Here is a 16,302-nt window from a genome sequence, read left to right on the forward strand (position 1 = left end):
CACAGAGGCCAGGAGGTGGTGCACGCCTTTAATCCCAGCAGCCACACTAATCAGCCACAGAGGCCAGGAGGTGGTGCACGCCTTTAATCCCAGCACTGGAGAGAAATCTAAGGCAGGATGAGACAGGAACTGGCTTCACTTTCGGTCTGAAGATTTCATAGAGGTAAGAGCTCTCTAGTGGCTTGGCTGCTTTGCTTTCCTGATCTTCCGACTGAACCCCAATATCCGTCTCTGGGTTTTTATTATTTGCACTATAGGATCAAACGCTGCAAGCAGTGCCGTGGAGAATGCTGACTGAACCCCCTCTTCCTTCCTGTCTCGTCTAGAGGGCCATCTTCTCCACCTAGAGTAGACAATGCTCAGTGTGGACCCCCGAGATCTGCTCTTAATACTGAAGTTCAGGTGGGTCCTCCAAACATGCAAACATCTGGATGCATACTTCTGTAAATTCTTCTCACCTGCGTTCTAAATATGAAAGGGCTTCTCTAGTTCCCCGGATGGGTGATTCCCACAGTGGACCCATAACTCGGGAAATACCTACTCAGGCCCCTTCAACATATAACCCTTCCTCATCCTCAGGTCCTCTGAGAAGCCACCCCTGCTCCCCAGAATCCCTAATCAGGATTCTGGTCCTTTCTGGATCTCAAGTTCCTCTATGGGAACGCCGGCCCAGTACATTGTAAGGGCCTTGGGTTTGTCTGAGGACTCCCTGAACACACACTCCAGGAGGACCAGGAGAGGATCACTGTTCTGTTCACGGATGCAGGCATTAATTCTAGTGCATTAGTCTATGGACAACAACTACCACGTTAACAAAGGAACAAACGCAGATTGAAAAAGGCTCTCCCATCACATGTACATAAAAAATACGTATCTATGAAAACACAGAGTTCTTGCTATTATCTTAGCTGGTTTTAAGAGCAGAGAATTTTGCATGTTTTAACTGGACACACAGGAGAGGTACTCATGAACAGAAGACAGGAAAGTCTACTTTGGGGGTTTTGTGTTTTGAAGACATTTAATATTAAGCACCTTGTGCCAACAGACTATCAGTTCCATATTGATTCAATACTTAGCTATCAAGCTACAGATGGAAGACACCCCAGGCCAGGATCTTACAGTATGGAGGTTGAAACCAACACATCCAGTGAATGCGACTTCTCAACTCTCCACTCGGCCTTTTACAGCCGTCACGAGGAGGTGTCAGGATACGTGAGCCTCAACGAGACGGGATCCCACCGGGCTCCCGTGCCCTGGCGAGCTAAAGCACACACCTGTAAGTGTGTCCGGACAAAGGACTTCTTCCCTGTGTAGTCAAAGTTGTTCCTCATCAGAAAGTAGAGCAGCTGGGACGCGTCGGTCCGGATGGAGCCGAGCTTGGAGTTACAGCACTTGAGCACCTCGTAGCACAGCGAGGCACACATGTCCGCTCGCCCCTCGTAGAAGGTGGAGGGGAACTAGAAAAAAACACAGGGCGGGCAGGCCAGCGAGGTCAGTGCTCCGGACGGACGGCGGGAAACCTGTCACCGTCAGTACGACCGCGGCCTCCAAGTGCCTTACCTTGTAAATCAAGGACCTTAAGGCGGTAAAGACATTTTTTAAAGCCATTTCTGACTGGTGCTTTTGAAGGAAACACAGGTAGACGTCAAACACTTTCTTCATGAGAGGATTATGTCCATGGTCAGCCAAGAGCTGGTTCTGAAAGACACGCATTGACGTCATTGTTTGAGAGACACATCTAACATCTCGAAGACATGTCATACGATGGACAGCCTCAAAGACTGTGTCTTCCGAGCAAAGGGATAAACCAGTTCTGCCACAAGTGCCCCAAGGAAGGCATAGAATGCTCCTGTAGGCCGAGCAGGTCCACCAGAACACTGACCACTCGGGCAGGTTTCTAGAAAACCGCAGTGTGGTTTACACGCTTAGTCCTGAGTGTGTTTCTGCAGACTTATTTGTAAGCATGTATCACCATCACAACTGACTCTGGATGTGATCTCTTAATTCTAACATGGGAGTGCCATTATAGGTGTCCGTGAACTGATGGGCGGGTAATGATACAGAATCCTGTCTTCCCCAAGTGATGTCCTTACCCAGCCTGGCTTCCTGGGCATTCAGCTAAGCTATAATCAAACATTTTGGAGGGACAGCATGCATAGTCTTTGGTCAGGCACCACACAGGTAAACTGAGCCCCAACAGTCTTGTTTGTGAGACGGCAACTCTAAAACTATCTTGTGTTCTGACCGTGACAAACCAAGGTCCGAAACCCCAGAAAAGAGAAAGGAGGTGGGCACGAAACCCCACCCCGAGTCACAGAGTGATTGCCAGGGTTAGCCGCAAGGAGAGGGAGAGACACCCATGGTGCCCCTGGGCTGTACGTAGCCTTTCTGCCTGTGCGCCTGCTCTGCACAGGCCTTTCCTCGAAGTCTCCTGCCTCTTCACATGGCGGGGTGTGTTTCAAAATAAGTGGAGAAGATGAAACAGAGCCTGACTCTGGCTAGAGTTCCCTAGTACCCTTGTAATTAAACACATGGTTCCAACAGTTAGATATCAGCTAACTCAGTGTCTTTTCCCATACTAGGAATGGAAGGGACTGTTAACTGGAAGTGTTAGGCTCCTAACAAGACAGAACACGGTACAGAGGCATTTATGTATAAAAACACCAGAATTAAAACCGTCACGTATTCCAACTGAATTTTTTTTAAACTGAGTGTGGTTTTGTCCTCCTAAACAGAGAGAGGCTTGAAGAACCTGCACCAGTGGCTAATTATTCGCTAAGTTTAAAACCCAAACTCTTTCATTTCTTTCTCATGACATGATTTTGTCATTTAATTTAGTAATAGATAATTTGAAAAAGGTGAGTTTATGTTTAACTCGCCCCTCTTTAAATATCTAATTTAAGACATTTGGCTTTGCTTCAAGATGTTCACAGCATAAATGCATTAGGTTCCCACACTTATCATATGGAGGGCGCAGGATAAATACTTTCTTCTAGCCAAGACAGCTGTCTCCAGGGACCGCCTCTGGCTTTTCCAAGCATGCGGCACACAGGCCGGTTAAGCTCTGTTATCTGTAAGAACGGGAGCTGCAGTCACTCTCTACGGGAAAGCTTCATTAAGGAAGCCTGGAGATCAGCAGTCTTAACTGAAGTAAAAACACATCGGCCACACATGTTGGTTAAGCTTGGTAAACTGAACGGATTTACCAGATAAAACCTCTGACCTTGGGCAGGGCGTGTTTAATACCAACCTTAAAAGCCAGTGTGAACAGAGAGAGCGTGTCCAGAGTGGTGAGGCAAACCTCTGTAGCAATGTTGGCTTCAAGAAGCGACTGGTGCAGGACATCCGCCTCCGAGTGGCCATAGCCTGCGTGAATCAACACAGCGTTACTGTCTGGGGGTTCAGGCACAGGGCTGGCGAGGTCGGCAGCGACAGTCAACTCTTGATTATTACAGACGATTTCCTTTTCAGGGCACGTCTCCCCCTCTGCCTTTGTAAGGAGTCGGCATTAATAGTGTTCCCGTTCAATGACACATCTTTTCCAACTCTGGAGGCCCAGTGACAGCAACAGCCATTTACGGTGTGCTTGCTTGGTGCCAGCTGAGTCTGGGAATGCCATGCTATGATCTAGTCACTCAGCAGCCCCGTGAAGTATGCACCCTGTTAAATACCCTTTGCAGACAAGGGAAGAGGCCTGGGTAAGCTACAGGGCTAGATTGAGGTCATAAGGTACTTAGATGGTACCAGCACACCCATCAAGACCAGTTGCAGTTCACCAGCTGCATGGCTGAGCTGTTACAATGGCCAGGGTGCTGACAACATCCCAATCACCCTATGGTGAGATGAGATGGGGCCAATGGCCAGTTACTCCACCTAGCTCTATAACTTACTATCTGGTGTTACAGCAAGTTGGCTGACCACTTTATACAGCCTCATCTGTAGAACAGGGATAAAGTATGCACACTTCCATGGGCTGTCGGGAGGATATATTCATTAGTATTGTGAGGTTCACAGAAATGTGCCCAGGACAAACTGAGCAACATAAAGCATTAAGTCGGTAACACTAAGGCCTGCGTTTAGCTAGAATCATGAGCGATAATCAAGAGTTGACTGTACTGCAAATAATCTTCTACTTGCTTTAATAAAAGCATAAAAGCCAATATATTGGAAAGAAATGTCTATGGAAAGGACCAGAAAGACCTGTCATGTAAATTTAGCTTTATCATACACAACCTAAACATAAACTGCAATCTTCAACAGTGGCTGCAAAATCAACTCAGTAATGATATAAATGCAGTTTAACATACAATTTGTGATATTAAACTATGAAATGGAATGCATTAGCAGAAACACGTGGAGAGGATGTAAAGATGTTACCATGGTGTCTAGCTGATACAGAAAGATGGTAACACAACAGGACACAATGTAATGACTTTCTCCAAGGAGTGTTGAGGAAGCAACACCTACAAATTGGTCTTTTGTTTAATACTCTAGAGAGGAAGATGTTAGTTCAGAGATGAGAAAAATATAGTACAGAAAAATCTATAGAGTTTCCTTGAGATTACTAATGGGAACCACCCTCCACCCAGAACTTGTACTCCAAATTCCTATTTGGGTCACTGCATCAGAGGACTGATATTGTTAAATAGCAGGAAGAGAGAATAGCAGTCCTTGTTCTGACTGAAGGAAATGTGAGAATTATAGTTCCACAAATGCTAGAGAGGAGCTTTTAAAGCCACAGGAGGTGCTTTGAGATGGCCATGAAAACACTATCAACTGTATTCATTCAACTCTGCTTTTCAACAGGTAGTTCTGAAACTTTACGTCTGGGGTTCCCTGTCCCCGTGTCAGGGTTGTCTCCCTCCTCATGAGGATATAGAATATATTCAACACTATCCTTTTTTTTTGTTTGTCCATTTTAAAAGGATGTCTTTATTTATTATGGATACAGTATTCTGCCTGCATGTATGCCTGTACGCCCAAAGAGGGCATCGGAGCTCACTACAGATGGTGTGAGCCACCATGTAGTTGCTGGGAATCGAACTCAGAAGAACTGGAAGAGCAGCCAGTGTTTTTAACCTCTGAGCCCTCTCTCCCATCCTTCTTTGTCCATTTTAAAACAAGAAGTTGTCTAGAGAAAAGAAAGATGGCTATTTGGGAGGTATTAATACCACCATACTGCCTTTACACAAGCCAAGGCATTGCTTTGGGGGGTGGGGTGGGATGAGATACAGAGACAGTGAAAGGAGGATTGATGAATGCTGCAACAGAGATACAAACCATGGAGAGGGGACAAAACCCAAAACATCAACTGCGATCAGGCCGGCTAAAAACATTCCCATAGGTCTCAGGGACCTTTAGGGGAAGCTGCTGTTCACTCCCAGGGAGTTGTGGGTCCGGGCTAAGAGTTTGAAAAGAATGTGTTTTCTGGTGACTTTACAGCTTTCTCTTTATAGAATTGCCCTTCTTTCTATAAAATACTCAGGCTAAGTGCATGCAGGTAGCTATTATAAATGAGACAGCCTCCTACTGAGGAATCCCTGTAGCACTGACCTACTCCTGGCCCAAAGCCTGGAAACAGAGAATCAGAACTTAACATGTCTTGTCATTTTAAAAATACAGAACCAAGGTGTCAGGATGTTTGAGTGAAAGAATTACATATACATGAAATACAGCGATGACAAGATGCTATGATCTACCTATCTCTTGGGACAGGGCAGGTGTAGAGATGGGTATTGGGGGGGTGCATATATGAGAAGAGATATACAGATATGAAAATGTCATAATGGAACCCATTTATTCTGTACATTAATGAAAAAAATTAATTAAAAGTCACAAAAGTTAAACAAAACCCATAGAAAAAGGGGTAAGTCAGATTTGTGGAGAATGAGCCTGTGTGGGTCACACAGAAATCTGTCCTCTCAACAGGGGCTTGTCACACGGCCCCGACTCGGCAGAATTCTTAAACTACTGCTCAACCTTGTACGATCCCTGACACTAAGTGGCAGCTCAGACTGTCCTCAGTCACAGACGCCGAGACAGAATGTCTCAGGAAGATGCTGTCAACAGTCATGTTAGAGAACACAGGAAAATGAAACAATTAGTAGCTCCATAAGACTGGGACCTTCAGAGACCAAGACTTCCCAACTGAAGGCTGAGAGATCAGCGTGGCGCACACTCACATACACCCGCCATCTTAGGTCTTGTTTATCAGGGTGTCTCACCGGCCTGGGCCCACCAAGCACGCCAGGACGGCTTAATCAGTAAGGAGTCACCTGTGCCCAATTACATGCGTGCCAGCGCTACCACACCTGGCTGGTTTTGTTCTAATGTGGGTTCTATCAGGGAGAACTTCACTAGGCTATGTCCTAGTCCAAGGATCAGTCGTGAGAGTGTTGTGAAGACTACTTCCACTAGGGGGCGGCAGTGCAAGGCTTGAATTCTCTCCACCCCTGCTCAGCCTGCAGGAGCAACAGGCCTCTGTCACAGGGGTGACATCTTTGGGTGGCATGTTGTGGGCTGGTTTGGGAAGTCCTCAGCATTCACAGCTCACATTTATAAACATTTTAAACCACCATTACACCTGTGATAAGACTTGTTTTTATTTTAAAATCGTGTGTTAGCATGTGGGGTGAGCAGACAGTGGAGGCAGAGACACACGTTGCGTGTCTTCCTCTACTACCTTCCACGTTATGAGAGAAATCTTCAAACTACATTTCTTTACTTGACTATTATTTGGGTGTGCCTGTTTGGAGGGGAGAGGGCCATTCGCAGAAGTTCTCTTTTTTCATCACACGGGCCCTGGAGATTAAACTCAAGTGGACAGGTTTAGTAGCCTTCAGGGGCTGAGCAATCTCATTCGCCCGTCTCCAACTTATTTCTCCAGACAGGTCCTGTTACTGAACCTGGAGCTTGCTATATTGGCTGGAACCGCTGGCCAGCACACCCTTCACCTGCCTCCGTATACCCAGGCCTGGGGTGACCGACACACACCAGCTTTTATGTGGGTGCTGGGAATCTCAACTCAGGCCTTCCGGCTTACACAGCAAGCATCTCACCAACACACTGCCCCAGCACCAAGATTTGTTCTAAAACCTCAAAGGATTTTGAACACTCAAGGGCCAAAAAGGAGCACACCTCCATGTCACCTGTTAGGTTTAAATGTAACTAACCCTACTGTAGCTTACAAGTTCACCTAGCCTGATCGCTCAACTAACCCTGCCGACTCCATCTGTAACTTGGCCTCTTCCCCGAGACCCTGCATCGGAATGACTGCGTCAGGAGCCCCTCAGCCACCTCCGCCTTCTGATGGTGAGGAGTGTGAGAGATGGATCAGACCCACCGTCTCCCAGGCTGTGCTTCCGGTTCCATGGCTGGTTTTCCTCTATGGAACCAAACTCTGTATTTTTATTGTGACTTTCATCCCTTCTGGATAACCTTACACACCCAGAAAGACAGGAAGTTTGGGGTATAAAACATGAACTGACAAAGCCCCTTTCTTGCTGAAAGGACCCCTCAGATGGGAACCTGCCATCTGACCTGAGAACTACCTGCATGTGGCTTTATGAGATGCCAACGTAGTTTATGTAAGAAAGCATAACTGTGACCAACACCAGTTATTCACCCCTCCCACCTAACTGCTTTCTTAGGTTTCCCTCACAGATGAGCAAGGGTGTATACAGAATAAAGAACAATGTTCTATGGCAGATGATATAATTTGCTAGCTCCCCCGACTCACATAAAACAACCATGCTCAGAGCTATCTGTGGCCACAATCCATGAGGTGCAAGCTCACACGAACTGTGGCACTGACTTTCTCTTCTTTGAGGAATACTGCAGAATAAAGGCCACCTGAGTTTGAAAATGGCACTAAGTACACAGCCTCAAACTGTGAAGACACCTGAAGGACATGTGGCCCAAGCTCGCATCCCCTCTGAGGACATCAAGACAACTAACCTCAAGCAGGTAACCTCATTCGTAACCCTGAGCCAATTCAGGTACAATAAACATCATTACTGATGGACTAGCCCCTCAGATGACCTATGAAGATACACCGTTTTCAGAAATGCGTGTGTTCCACGGGCAGCACTCATGGTGGATTCTCCCACAGCCTCCTCTCTGGGGAGTAAGGGAAGAGCATATGTAGCCCTGCCTACAGAAGACTGGCCATCATGGGCCTCTGCTGCCCCCTGCTGGCCAAGAGGATGTCTGCCAAAAAGGGAAGCAATGGCCACCAAGAGAAGCAGCTTTAGCCTCTGCATATCCCCGGCAGACAGGCTGCCCACTTCCAGGCTCTGTATCACATTGCCTGGATTAACAGAAGGGGCTGTATTTACTGCAATGCAAGCTTTTTCTTTTTTGCAAAGGGACATACATGATCCCAAGTTTCCCCAGAATACCTAGGTAGAGATAAGCAGGTATACGTACGTATACATTATACACATATACACATTATACACATAACACAGTAGACGTTCATTCTCTTTGCAGGCTTTTGGCCAAGTTCCATGAGGAGCTAAAAGAGGTGGTGGCCAGGCAAGGCTAACGCCACCTAATCAGAACTCAATCTCGAGAGTAAGATTGAGTCCTGGAAGATGTGATGATTTAACAACTCAAGAAGAGGAACTGTGGGGACACAGGCGGAGGCCAAAGGAATCAGAACACTACTTCCTGGCAGAGCAGCAGAGACAGGTGACTGAGGACAGCGTGCCACTGAAACTGAGGGGAAGGCCGGGTGCCAGCTTCTCCGTGAGCTGCAGGGAGAGAAGCCAGTTTCGCCGATACACTGGTTCTGCAGCAGCCCCCAGCTTGTGTCTGTCCTGCCACTGGGTCCCTGCTGCTATCACTGCCTCCATCTGCAGGAAGGGGCGGTTTCCTGGCTGGGCTGTCACCATGTTCATCTGACACCTATATCTCTAGAGACGGGGCCTTCTTCATCCGCTTAGGGAAAAATCCTGCAGTGTTCCTGCATTTATTTCAGCAGATAGTGAAGGACTATGGCCTAGATAATCTGGGGAAAGTGAGCTCCCACAGCCCAGTGTGGCACAGGGGACTGCGTTTCTGCTGCAAAACAGGAAATGAAAAGTAAAAAGTATCAGAACCCCTGGCATTCTTTGCTTTAGCCCCTTGCTCATCAAGCCCAACAAAGGGTTAAAAACACAAGTATTATAGCCTCAAATGTCTCATAAATGTGTATCCTACTCCATGGGTAAGAGCACAGAACCAGAACTGGACGTCCTTACTGAGTTCAGCGGGTGGCAGGCGATGAGACAGTGTTCTGAGAGAAGCCTGGACCCGCAGGATGAGATTCCGCTTTGACTTTGTTGGTGAAAGTGTGGAAAGCCACTGTATAGATTTCTTTGTTTTGTGTGCTTTTTTTCCTTTTAAAAAGTATTTATGTGTATGGATGTTTTGTCTGCATGTATGTCTGTATACCACATGTTGGCCAGGAGTCCCTGGGACTGGAGTTAAGATGGTGTTGAGCTGCCATGTGGGTGCTGGGAAATGAACCCAGGTCCTCTGGAAGAGCAGTCAGTGCTCTCAACCACTGAGGCATCTCTCCAGCCCAATTTTTGTGTGGTGTTTCTGACACAGGGTCTCACCATGTAACCTTGGCTTCAAATTCGATATATAGAGTAGGCTAGCCTTGAGCTCGCTCACAGGAGTCAGCCCCCTGTCTCTGCCTCCTGAGTGCTGGCTGGGATTAAAGGTGTGTGCCACCACCACACCCGAGAAGCCTCACTTTGTGCCGCCCTTCTGGAAACTGTTTCCAATACAAGGTGGTGGGAATATTGTCTTTATGCAGAGTCGGCATGAAGAGAGAGGTCTGACAACCACAGCAGATGGAATTATTGCGATTAGGGACGATGGGAGGATATTAATAACCATGTATTAAAGACAGTGCCGGGAATGAAAACGTGGTTTTGTAGGACTAGCTATGTCATGCTCGGAGGGAAGAAGGAAAAGCTCTTGAGAAAACAGAAATAGAAGCAGGACTCCACAGATGGATGGTCTTATTAATTTTTCATGGGCTGCATGGCCGGTACCTTTTAGGTTTTTCTGCTTTGAGAAACCCATAGGTAGATTAAAACACCAAAATGTCTAGAGACAGGGCATGAAGCTGTTTGGGTAACTGGTAGACGTAAATCTAAAAGCCAGTCCCACGTACTAGCAGAATGGCTACGGTGAAGTTAGGAAATGCCGCAGTTAGGAGGCGAGGCGGATGGAAAGGTCTTGGTTGCAAGTGAAGGGCCTGGAGAGCAGACCCCAACCGGATTCCATCTTACCATTGTCTACAGATATCCCAAGCACACTTGATATCTTTCTCACACTGAAAACACAGAAAAAGTCACTTTGTTACTGGATGCTTTTCCATACCCTTGCAAATCGATTCACGGGCTTTAAAAATTCATTTGCAGGCGGGATGTCAGAACGTGGGCGCTCAACCAATTACACGCACGGAGCAGGACCCAGATGTGACGGGAGGAAGGGATGGGGATAAAATTAACACAAGAAATGCATGCGCTAAATTTAGAATACAAGACAGTGTCTTCCCATCGTCCCTGCAGAATTCTGTCTGGAGTTAGGGCAAAGAGACTAAGCGCTTTCAGATGGGCGCCGTAGCTGATTGGGCTCCACGTTCTGTCACCCTCCACTGCTCAGGACACTCCTCCAAGAAAGGGAACTCTTCTTCCTAATCGTTTTGCTCTGGAAGAAAAATCAAGTCGGTGATGTGGTACGGTGTGGCCGGGGCTGTCCCCTCTGCGACGGCACAGAGATGGCTGGCTGTTACGATGGTAAGGCATGGGACTTACTGTGGTTAAAAGTGACAGAGTTATCCAGGCTGCCCAGCTGCTGCAATCTGGCATGCATCATTCCTGTTCTGTTACGGGAAACAGGCAATGTCTGAGACTTTCGATCATGACCTACAGGTCCCAACCCCTCCTGGTTCCTGTAACATGAGTGACATGGGATAGAAGCAAACGTTAGATGTGTTACGACAAGCAGGACAGGGGCATTAGTGAAGCTGGGACGCGACACATGGACAGCCGGGCTACACGAAGCCAAGTAGCCGGGGACACAGACAGCCGGCAGCTCTGACACAGTGCACGGTGAAGCCACCAGACTTTGAAGGAGCAAAACCAAGCCAAGGCATTGAGTCTTTCTCATGGTAAGAAAGTCCGGTGGAGACGCTCTTTTCAAACAGAGCATTGCTCCGGGGTGGAGGTAACAGTCAGCATCTGACAAGAGAGCACTGCAAACCTCTCCGAACTACGTGGCATGAGCAAAACTTTATTCTAATTAAACAAGGCACCGACAGAAGCAGAGGACACATGCGATGGCAGGGATTAAATGAGTCAGTTGAACTCCTGTATTCTTACCCAAGCAGGAGGAAGTGCCACACACTTTGTTAAACTTGGGAAGCGGCCGAGTAGAGAAAACAGACAAGTGTCCGGGTTAGCAATCAGACAGCTCACTTCCCTAGTGTGTACCATCACCAGAGCAGACTGAACCAGACTATGACACCTGTCTCCCGTCCCGGAGCCAACCGTGCCCCTTACTGTGTTACTGTGTGTACAACAGGGACATGCAGGGATTGTCATCAACAGCATGCTGCTGGATCCCTTCCCAGGGACAAGCAGAAGGCACAGTGTTCACACAACCACACCACCGTGGACGGCAAACACTGACGACATTCATGTCATGGTTTAAGACCCCGGTCACATGCAGCAGAGACCATGACAATCTTTGTGTAGAGCAGCGTGTGTCTTTCCACAGTGCAAGGAACAAAGTGAACACGTCTCTACCCCCGCCTCCCCTGCCCATCCACTCTTAATTAGTCCATATTCTATGCAAATATATACAGGGGCTTACGCAGGGACAAATTTTCCTCCAAAAGCTAAATTTATATCCACTAATGGGGAGGGAGAAGAAAGAGCCACTTTAGAAATTATTCTGAAATATTTTGTCAGGGAGGAGCCAGCAGCTTCCCAGTCACCAGTTGAAGCTCAGAGGCTTTATCCTACTCGGCAGAACATTCTCCTAATGCCTTGCTGTATGGAAACGGGGAAACCGCCAAGAAGGCGTGGCAGTTGCCAAGCACAGAGCCTTTTGATGGTTAGCTTGCCTATCTTCCCCGGGCAATGCGGGAGAGAGGAAGTCAAGCTATGTTTACCGGCATCCAGGCACCCTGTATATACTTGCATTTTGTATTCGAAAACAAACATAAAATCACAGTGATGATAAAAACAGAGGTTAAGACCAGGGAACTTTAAAATGACCACATTTTCAATTAAAACAAAATACCAATAAGAGGAAAGTGTGAAATGGTCGCACTAAACTTGTTTCTTTCTAAAAGAGGACACAAGCTTTCATTTCTTAACACAAAACATAATCCCGAAAAGTTCTCGGATGTCCCCAGCAGGGACAGCAGCGGCATAAAGAGTCGACCATACTCAAATGCCGTGCCTACTAACGTCTGTTCTGTTTCACTGCTGTAAACCACAAGGAAAACAAATTCAATTAAAACTAGACTTAGCAGGCTCTCTTTAAACCAATGCAGTTTTACTTATAACCAAACTGTTAAAATATAATAGAGGACCGTGCTGGAATGCCCTGTCTCCGACACAGAAAGACACATGGACGGACAGGACAGATACACGGGGTGGCGGTAGGGCAGGGGAAGGCCTGGGAATGACAAGCTGTGCTGGGAGGAATCGCCCCCAGGGGGCTGTCTGATCACACATCTGTACTCCTGATACAGGAGAGAGTGTGGGCAGGACAGGTTCATGGGGAGACGTGGTACCAACAGAGTTGTGTGAGACAAGAACACAGGGCACTTCCTGACTGTCAGAACAAAGGAAAAGCTCCATCCATGTGAAAGGCCAGTGAAGAGCCACACAAATCTGACACAGGCTTTCAGAAACATTCCCTTAATTATGGAGAAAAATAAAAATAAAAATGGTTAGGTGAGAACGTAGCTGCTTCTTAGTTGGGAGCAGGGGAGATTTTTAAAGCCGGAGAGGGCATAAAGTCATCGGGGAAGGAGAGAGCACGGGGAGGAGACAGAGAATGAGACAGAAGTGAGCTGGGATCCAGGATCCTCCAGGGAGGATTAGCTGTGGTGTACTGTCGCTACGGGAACGAGACAAACGAGACAGAAGGAAGGCAGGAACGCAGACATAGACGGACAGCTCCACGGTTCCATGGCAGCAGCCTGAGCTCACGGCTGCTTGTGTGAATCCCACCTGCTGGCCACCATAGGGGACCAATCTCACACAGCCTCACAGAGAACGACACTCCATGTCACAGGTCACCCCACAGTACCTGGCTATGTAGCGCTTCCCCATGTACTGGAACTGGTGCAAGCAGACCCTGCGGACAGACGACAGAGAAAGTGCAGTTAGAACTGTGTTCTGTCCACGGCTTTGCTTAAGTCTATTCACCATAACAGAAAGGGTATTGATGACGTACCAGCCCTTAACTCTTGGCTTTGAGGAATGTTCTATAAGATCCTCCACCCAAAGAAAAGCATTAGCATATCAGGGAAGGCACACATGTGCTGCCATCAGAACTGCTGTCATGGATGGAGTGCATTCCGCCCTTCGGGGCTGGCAGACCTGCTCCAAGGCACTGTGCCTTAGAATGTCTTGGAGACTCCCATTGGCCCTGTTACTCCTTCCCTGTCTGAGTCTGAACGAGGAGCTCTGTCTTTGGGCTCAAGCAGACGGAATGGTCCCTGACAGGCACCAAGTACAAAACTCTCTGTTTTGAGTAGAGCCACAAAACTGGACATTTAAAAACCATGCACTTTAATAGTGGTAGCTAATATAATGAGTTCTCTGGGTTCACGGCATGACAGCCTCCCCACGGAAGTCAGTCACGGGAGTGGTCACGGGACGGAACCACTTCTGTCAGGTCCCTAGGCTTCCCCTCACAGTTCTGATACACACAAAGCTCAGAACAAGATTTCCATGTGAGTTTCTTCAGGTAGCTTTTGCAGTAGACAGACACAGAGCTGCCTAAGTCATCATGCATTCAACCGTGAGCTGAATAACCAATAACAGAGCTGAGCAATTCTCTCTTTGACCATGGCATGTGTTTGATTGAGGGTGCTGTCTGAGGTGCTATTATAGGTCGATAAGTGTTAAATTTCAAAAACAGCCCAAATTCTGATTTTGAATAATTATCTGCCCTCGGCAGTTTATGATAAGGTGCTATGGATCTGTATTTCTAAAGACAAAGAGCTTAAATGAAATCAGAAACATATCCCAAAAAGATTTAAAAAAAAACAAACCACAAAACCAACCAAACACAGCAGCCACATAGCAGCGAAAACGTTTTGCATAGTTTTATCAAAGTGGCCTCAGAACAGAGGTTTCTCATGAGCCACAAGCAATCATTTACATATCATACGGATGGCCACTGTTGATGACTAATGAGGGAAACCAAGTCACGCCTGAGGACACAGTGTCCCCACCCCTGGCTGGAAAGATGAAGAGGCCACAGGTATGGACAAAGCCACTCACTCAGATATGGTAAAGAAGTCCATCAGCTCGGCGGTCGAAGCCTTGTTCCAGTACGTGAACAGCGCATCTGAAACAAGCATTGATTGGTCAGAGTCACAATATACAGTATGTATTACAGATGATCACTTAGGACACTCGGGACAGACTCCAGAGTGTGGGTCTCCATCACTGCCTCTTTTGTATTGGACCGAAAGGCAAACCTCACTCACTAGTGGGCCCTCCCGGATAACACACACAGCAGGCTTACTCAGTTCCAACACCACTCAAACTTCTGAACTTCAATAATGCATCTCCTAGTGCTGTGCTATAGTATAAGCCCATCCACTTCTACATAATGTGCTCTTAACAGACTAGAAAGTTGGAAGCATCTAAGAGGCCATAATAATCCAAAGTCGGCCTCTCTATTTTCATCTATAGAGATCTTCCCCCCCTTCGTAGGATTTATTGACAACGAAAACATCTGCTGTTTTGCTTTTAAAGTTATTTTAGATTTGTTTTTAATTATGTGCATTACGTGTGTCTGTGTTGGGTGTGTGCACACGAGGGCGGGTGCCTTCGCAGGCTGGAGGGCATCTCATCCCTGGAGCTGTCCAGTGTAGGTGCTGGAAACTGAACTCTCCGGCCCCTGCCTTTGAGTTTTAAAGGAACAATATAGATCGGCTCTACCCGGATGTTTCCAAGCTGCAGAGAATCCTCTACGGGCGACCGTAAGGGGACTAACCAGTCTCTATTGATGGACATTACGGCACGGCTGGTCTTTTGTTCTATTACAAGCATGCTTTGCTGACCATCCTGTCATATGGGTCTTCACATGTGTGACCAGCTACACCTACAGAAGGAATTCTTGAAACGGATACAGGATAATCAGTGGCAAACACATTTGAATCTCTGTGTGGAACCTCTCGACGGGGCACATTTGACATGTGTGCATTCAGCTCAGGAAAACGGCTCAGTCCTTGGAGGTTGAGATGGCTGTAGTTCTGTATTCTACACTCACCAGCGGCAGGGACGGGAACGGAAGACATGGGCTATGTGGCATGGAGCTGTGCCAGGCTGTACTAGGTGCTGTCCCAATTTCATGGGCATGTCACCCAGTCCTCCGTCTGACCCCATGTGGACGACAAGTTCTCATTGATAGGTTATGCTATCGGAGGCTCAGGGAAAAAGCTAAGTGTATCTCCCATTTTACTCCCTAGAGAATCATGGCTGAACGTAGGCCAGGTCTGACTCATGTCATCAACAGTAAGGGTGTAAGCTTCTCCCGGAGGGATCTGAGCTCAGGTAGACAAACTGCTGAGTGGAGCTGATCATCACAGGAAGGTGAGCCCTGAGGAGTCTCACAGTGGCCCAGCGCGCATCTGTGGCTACCACACGCACACACACACGCGCGCACACACACGCGCACGCACACACACACGCGCACACGCACACACACGCACACACACACACGCACACACACGCACACACCAGCAATGTCCCTGCTAGTCCTGGCTCTGGACTGAGGCTACTCAAGGAAGGTGCTCGAGAAGCACAGAGCACACGGACTCGGTACAGTGGAAAGGAAAGGGTGTGTGATCTGCAGCGTGGTACGACCGCCTCTGTCGTCTGGCAAACCATCTTCTGGGGTGGTTTGCTCCCCTGCCTCTACCACACACACACACACACACGCACACACGCACACACGCACACACACACGCGCACACACATGCACGCACACCCACGTGCACACACACGCACGCACACGCACGCACACACACACACACACAAATCAAGA

At 47.7% G+C, this 16,302-nt stretch overlaps 1 protein-coding gene across 16 annotated transcripts in view; it reads right to left on the reverse strand.

The window, feature by feature from the left end:
• The window catches only part of Dock9 (dedicator of cytokinesis 9), a 250,768-nt gene that overhangs the window by 36,861 nt on the left and 197,605 nt on the right, over positions 1-16,302 (reverse strand). For 9 of the 16 annotated variants that reach the window (XM_026783246.1, XM_026783243.1, XM_026783245.1 and 6 more), the window contains exons 36-41: positions 14,529-14,595; positions 13,327-13,374; positions 10,815-10,951; positions 3,251-3,366; positions 1,561-1,698; positions 1,275-1,457 (exon numbers count right to left, since the gene is read on the reverse strand). In XM_026783246.1, the coding sequence (XP_026639047.1) occupies positions 1,275-1,457; positions 1,561-1,698; positions 3,251-3,366; positions 10,815-10,951; positions 13,327-13,374; positions 14,529-14,595 (689 nt within the window). The other 7 variants (XM_026783247.1, XM_026783251.1, XM_013349316.2 and 4 more) reach the window with 4 other exon arrangements.

This window comes from Microtus ochrogaster, chromosome 17 (assembly GCF_000317375.1).
Source record: "Microtus ochrogaster isolate Prairie Vole_2 chromosome 17, MicOch1.0, whole genome shotgun sequence".
Lineage (NCBI taxonomy): Eukaryota > Metazoa > Chordata > Mammalia > Rodentia > Cricetidae > Microtus > Microtus ochrogaster.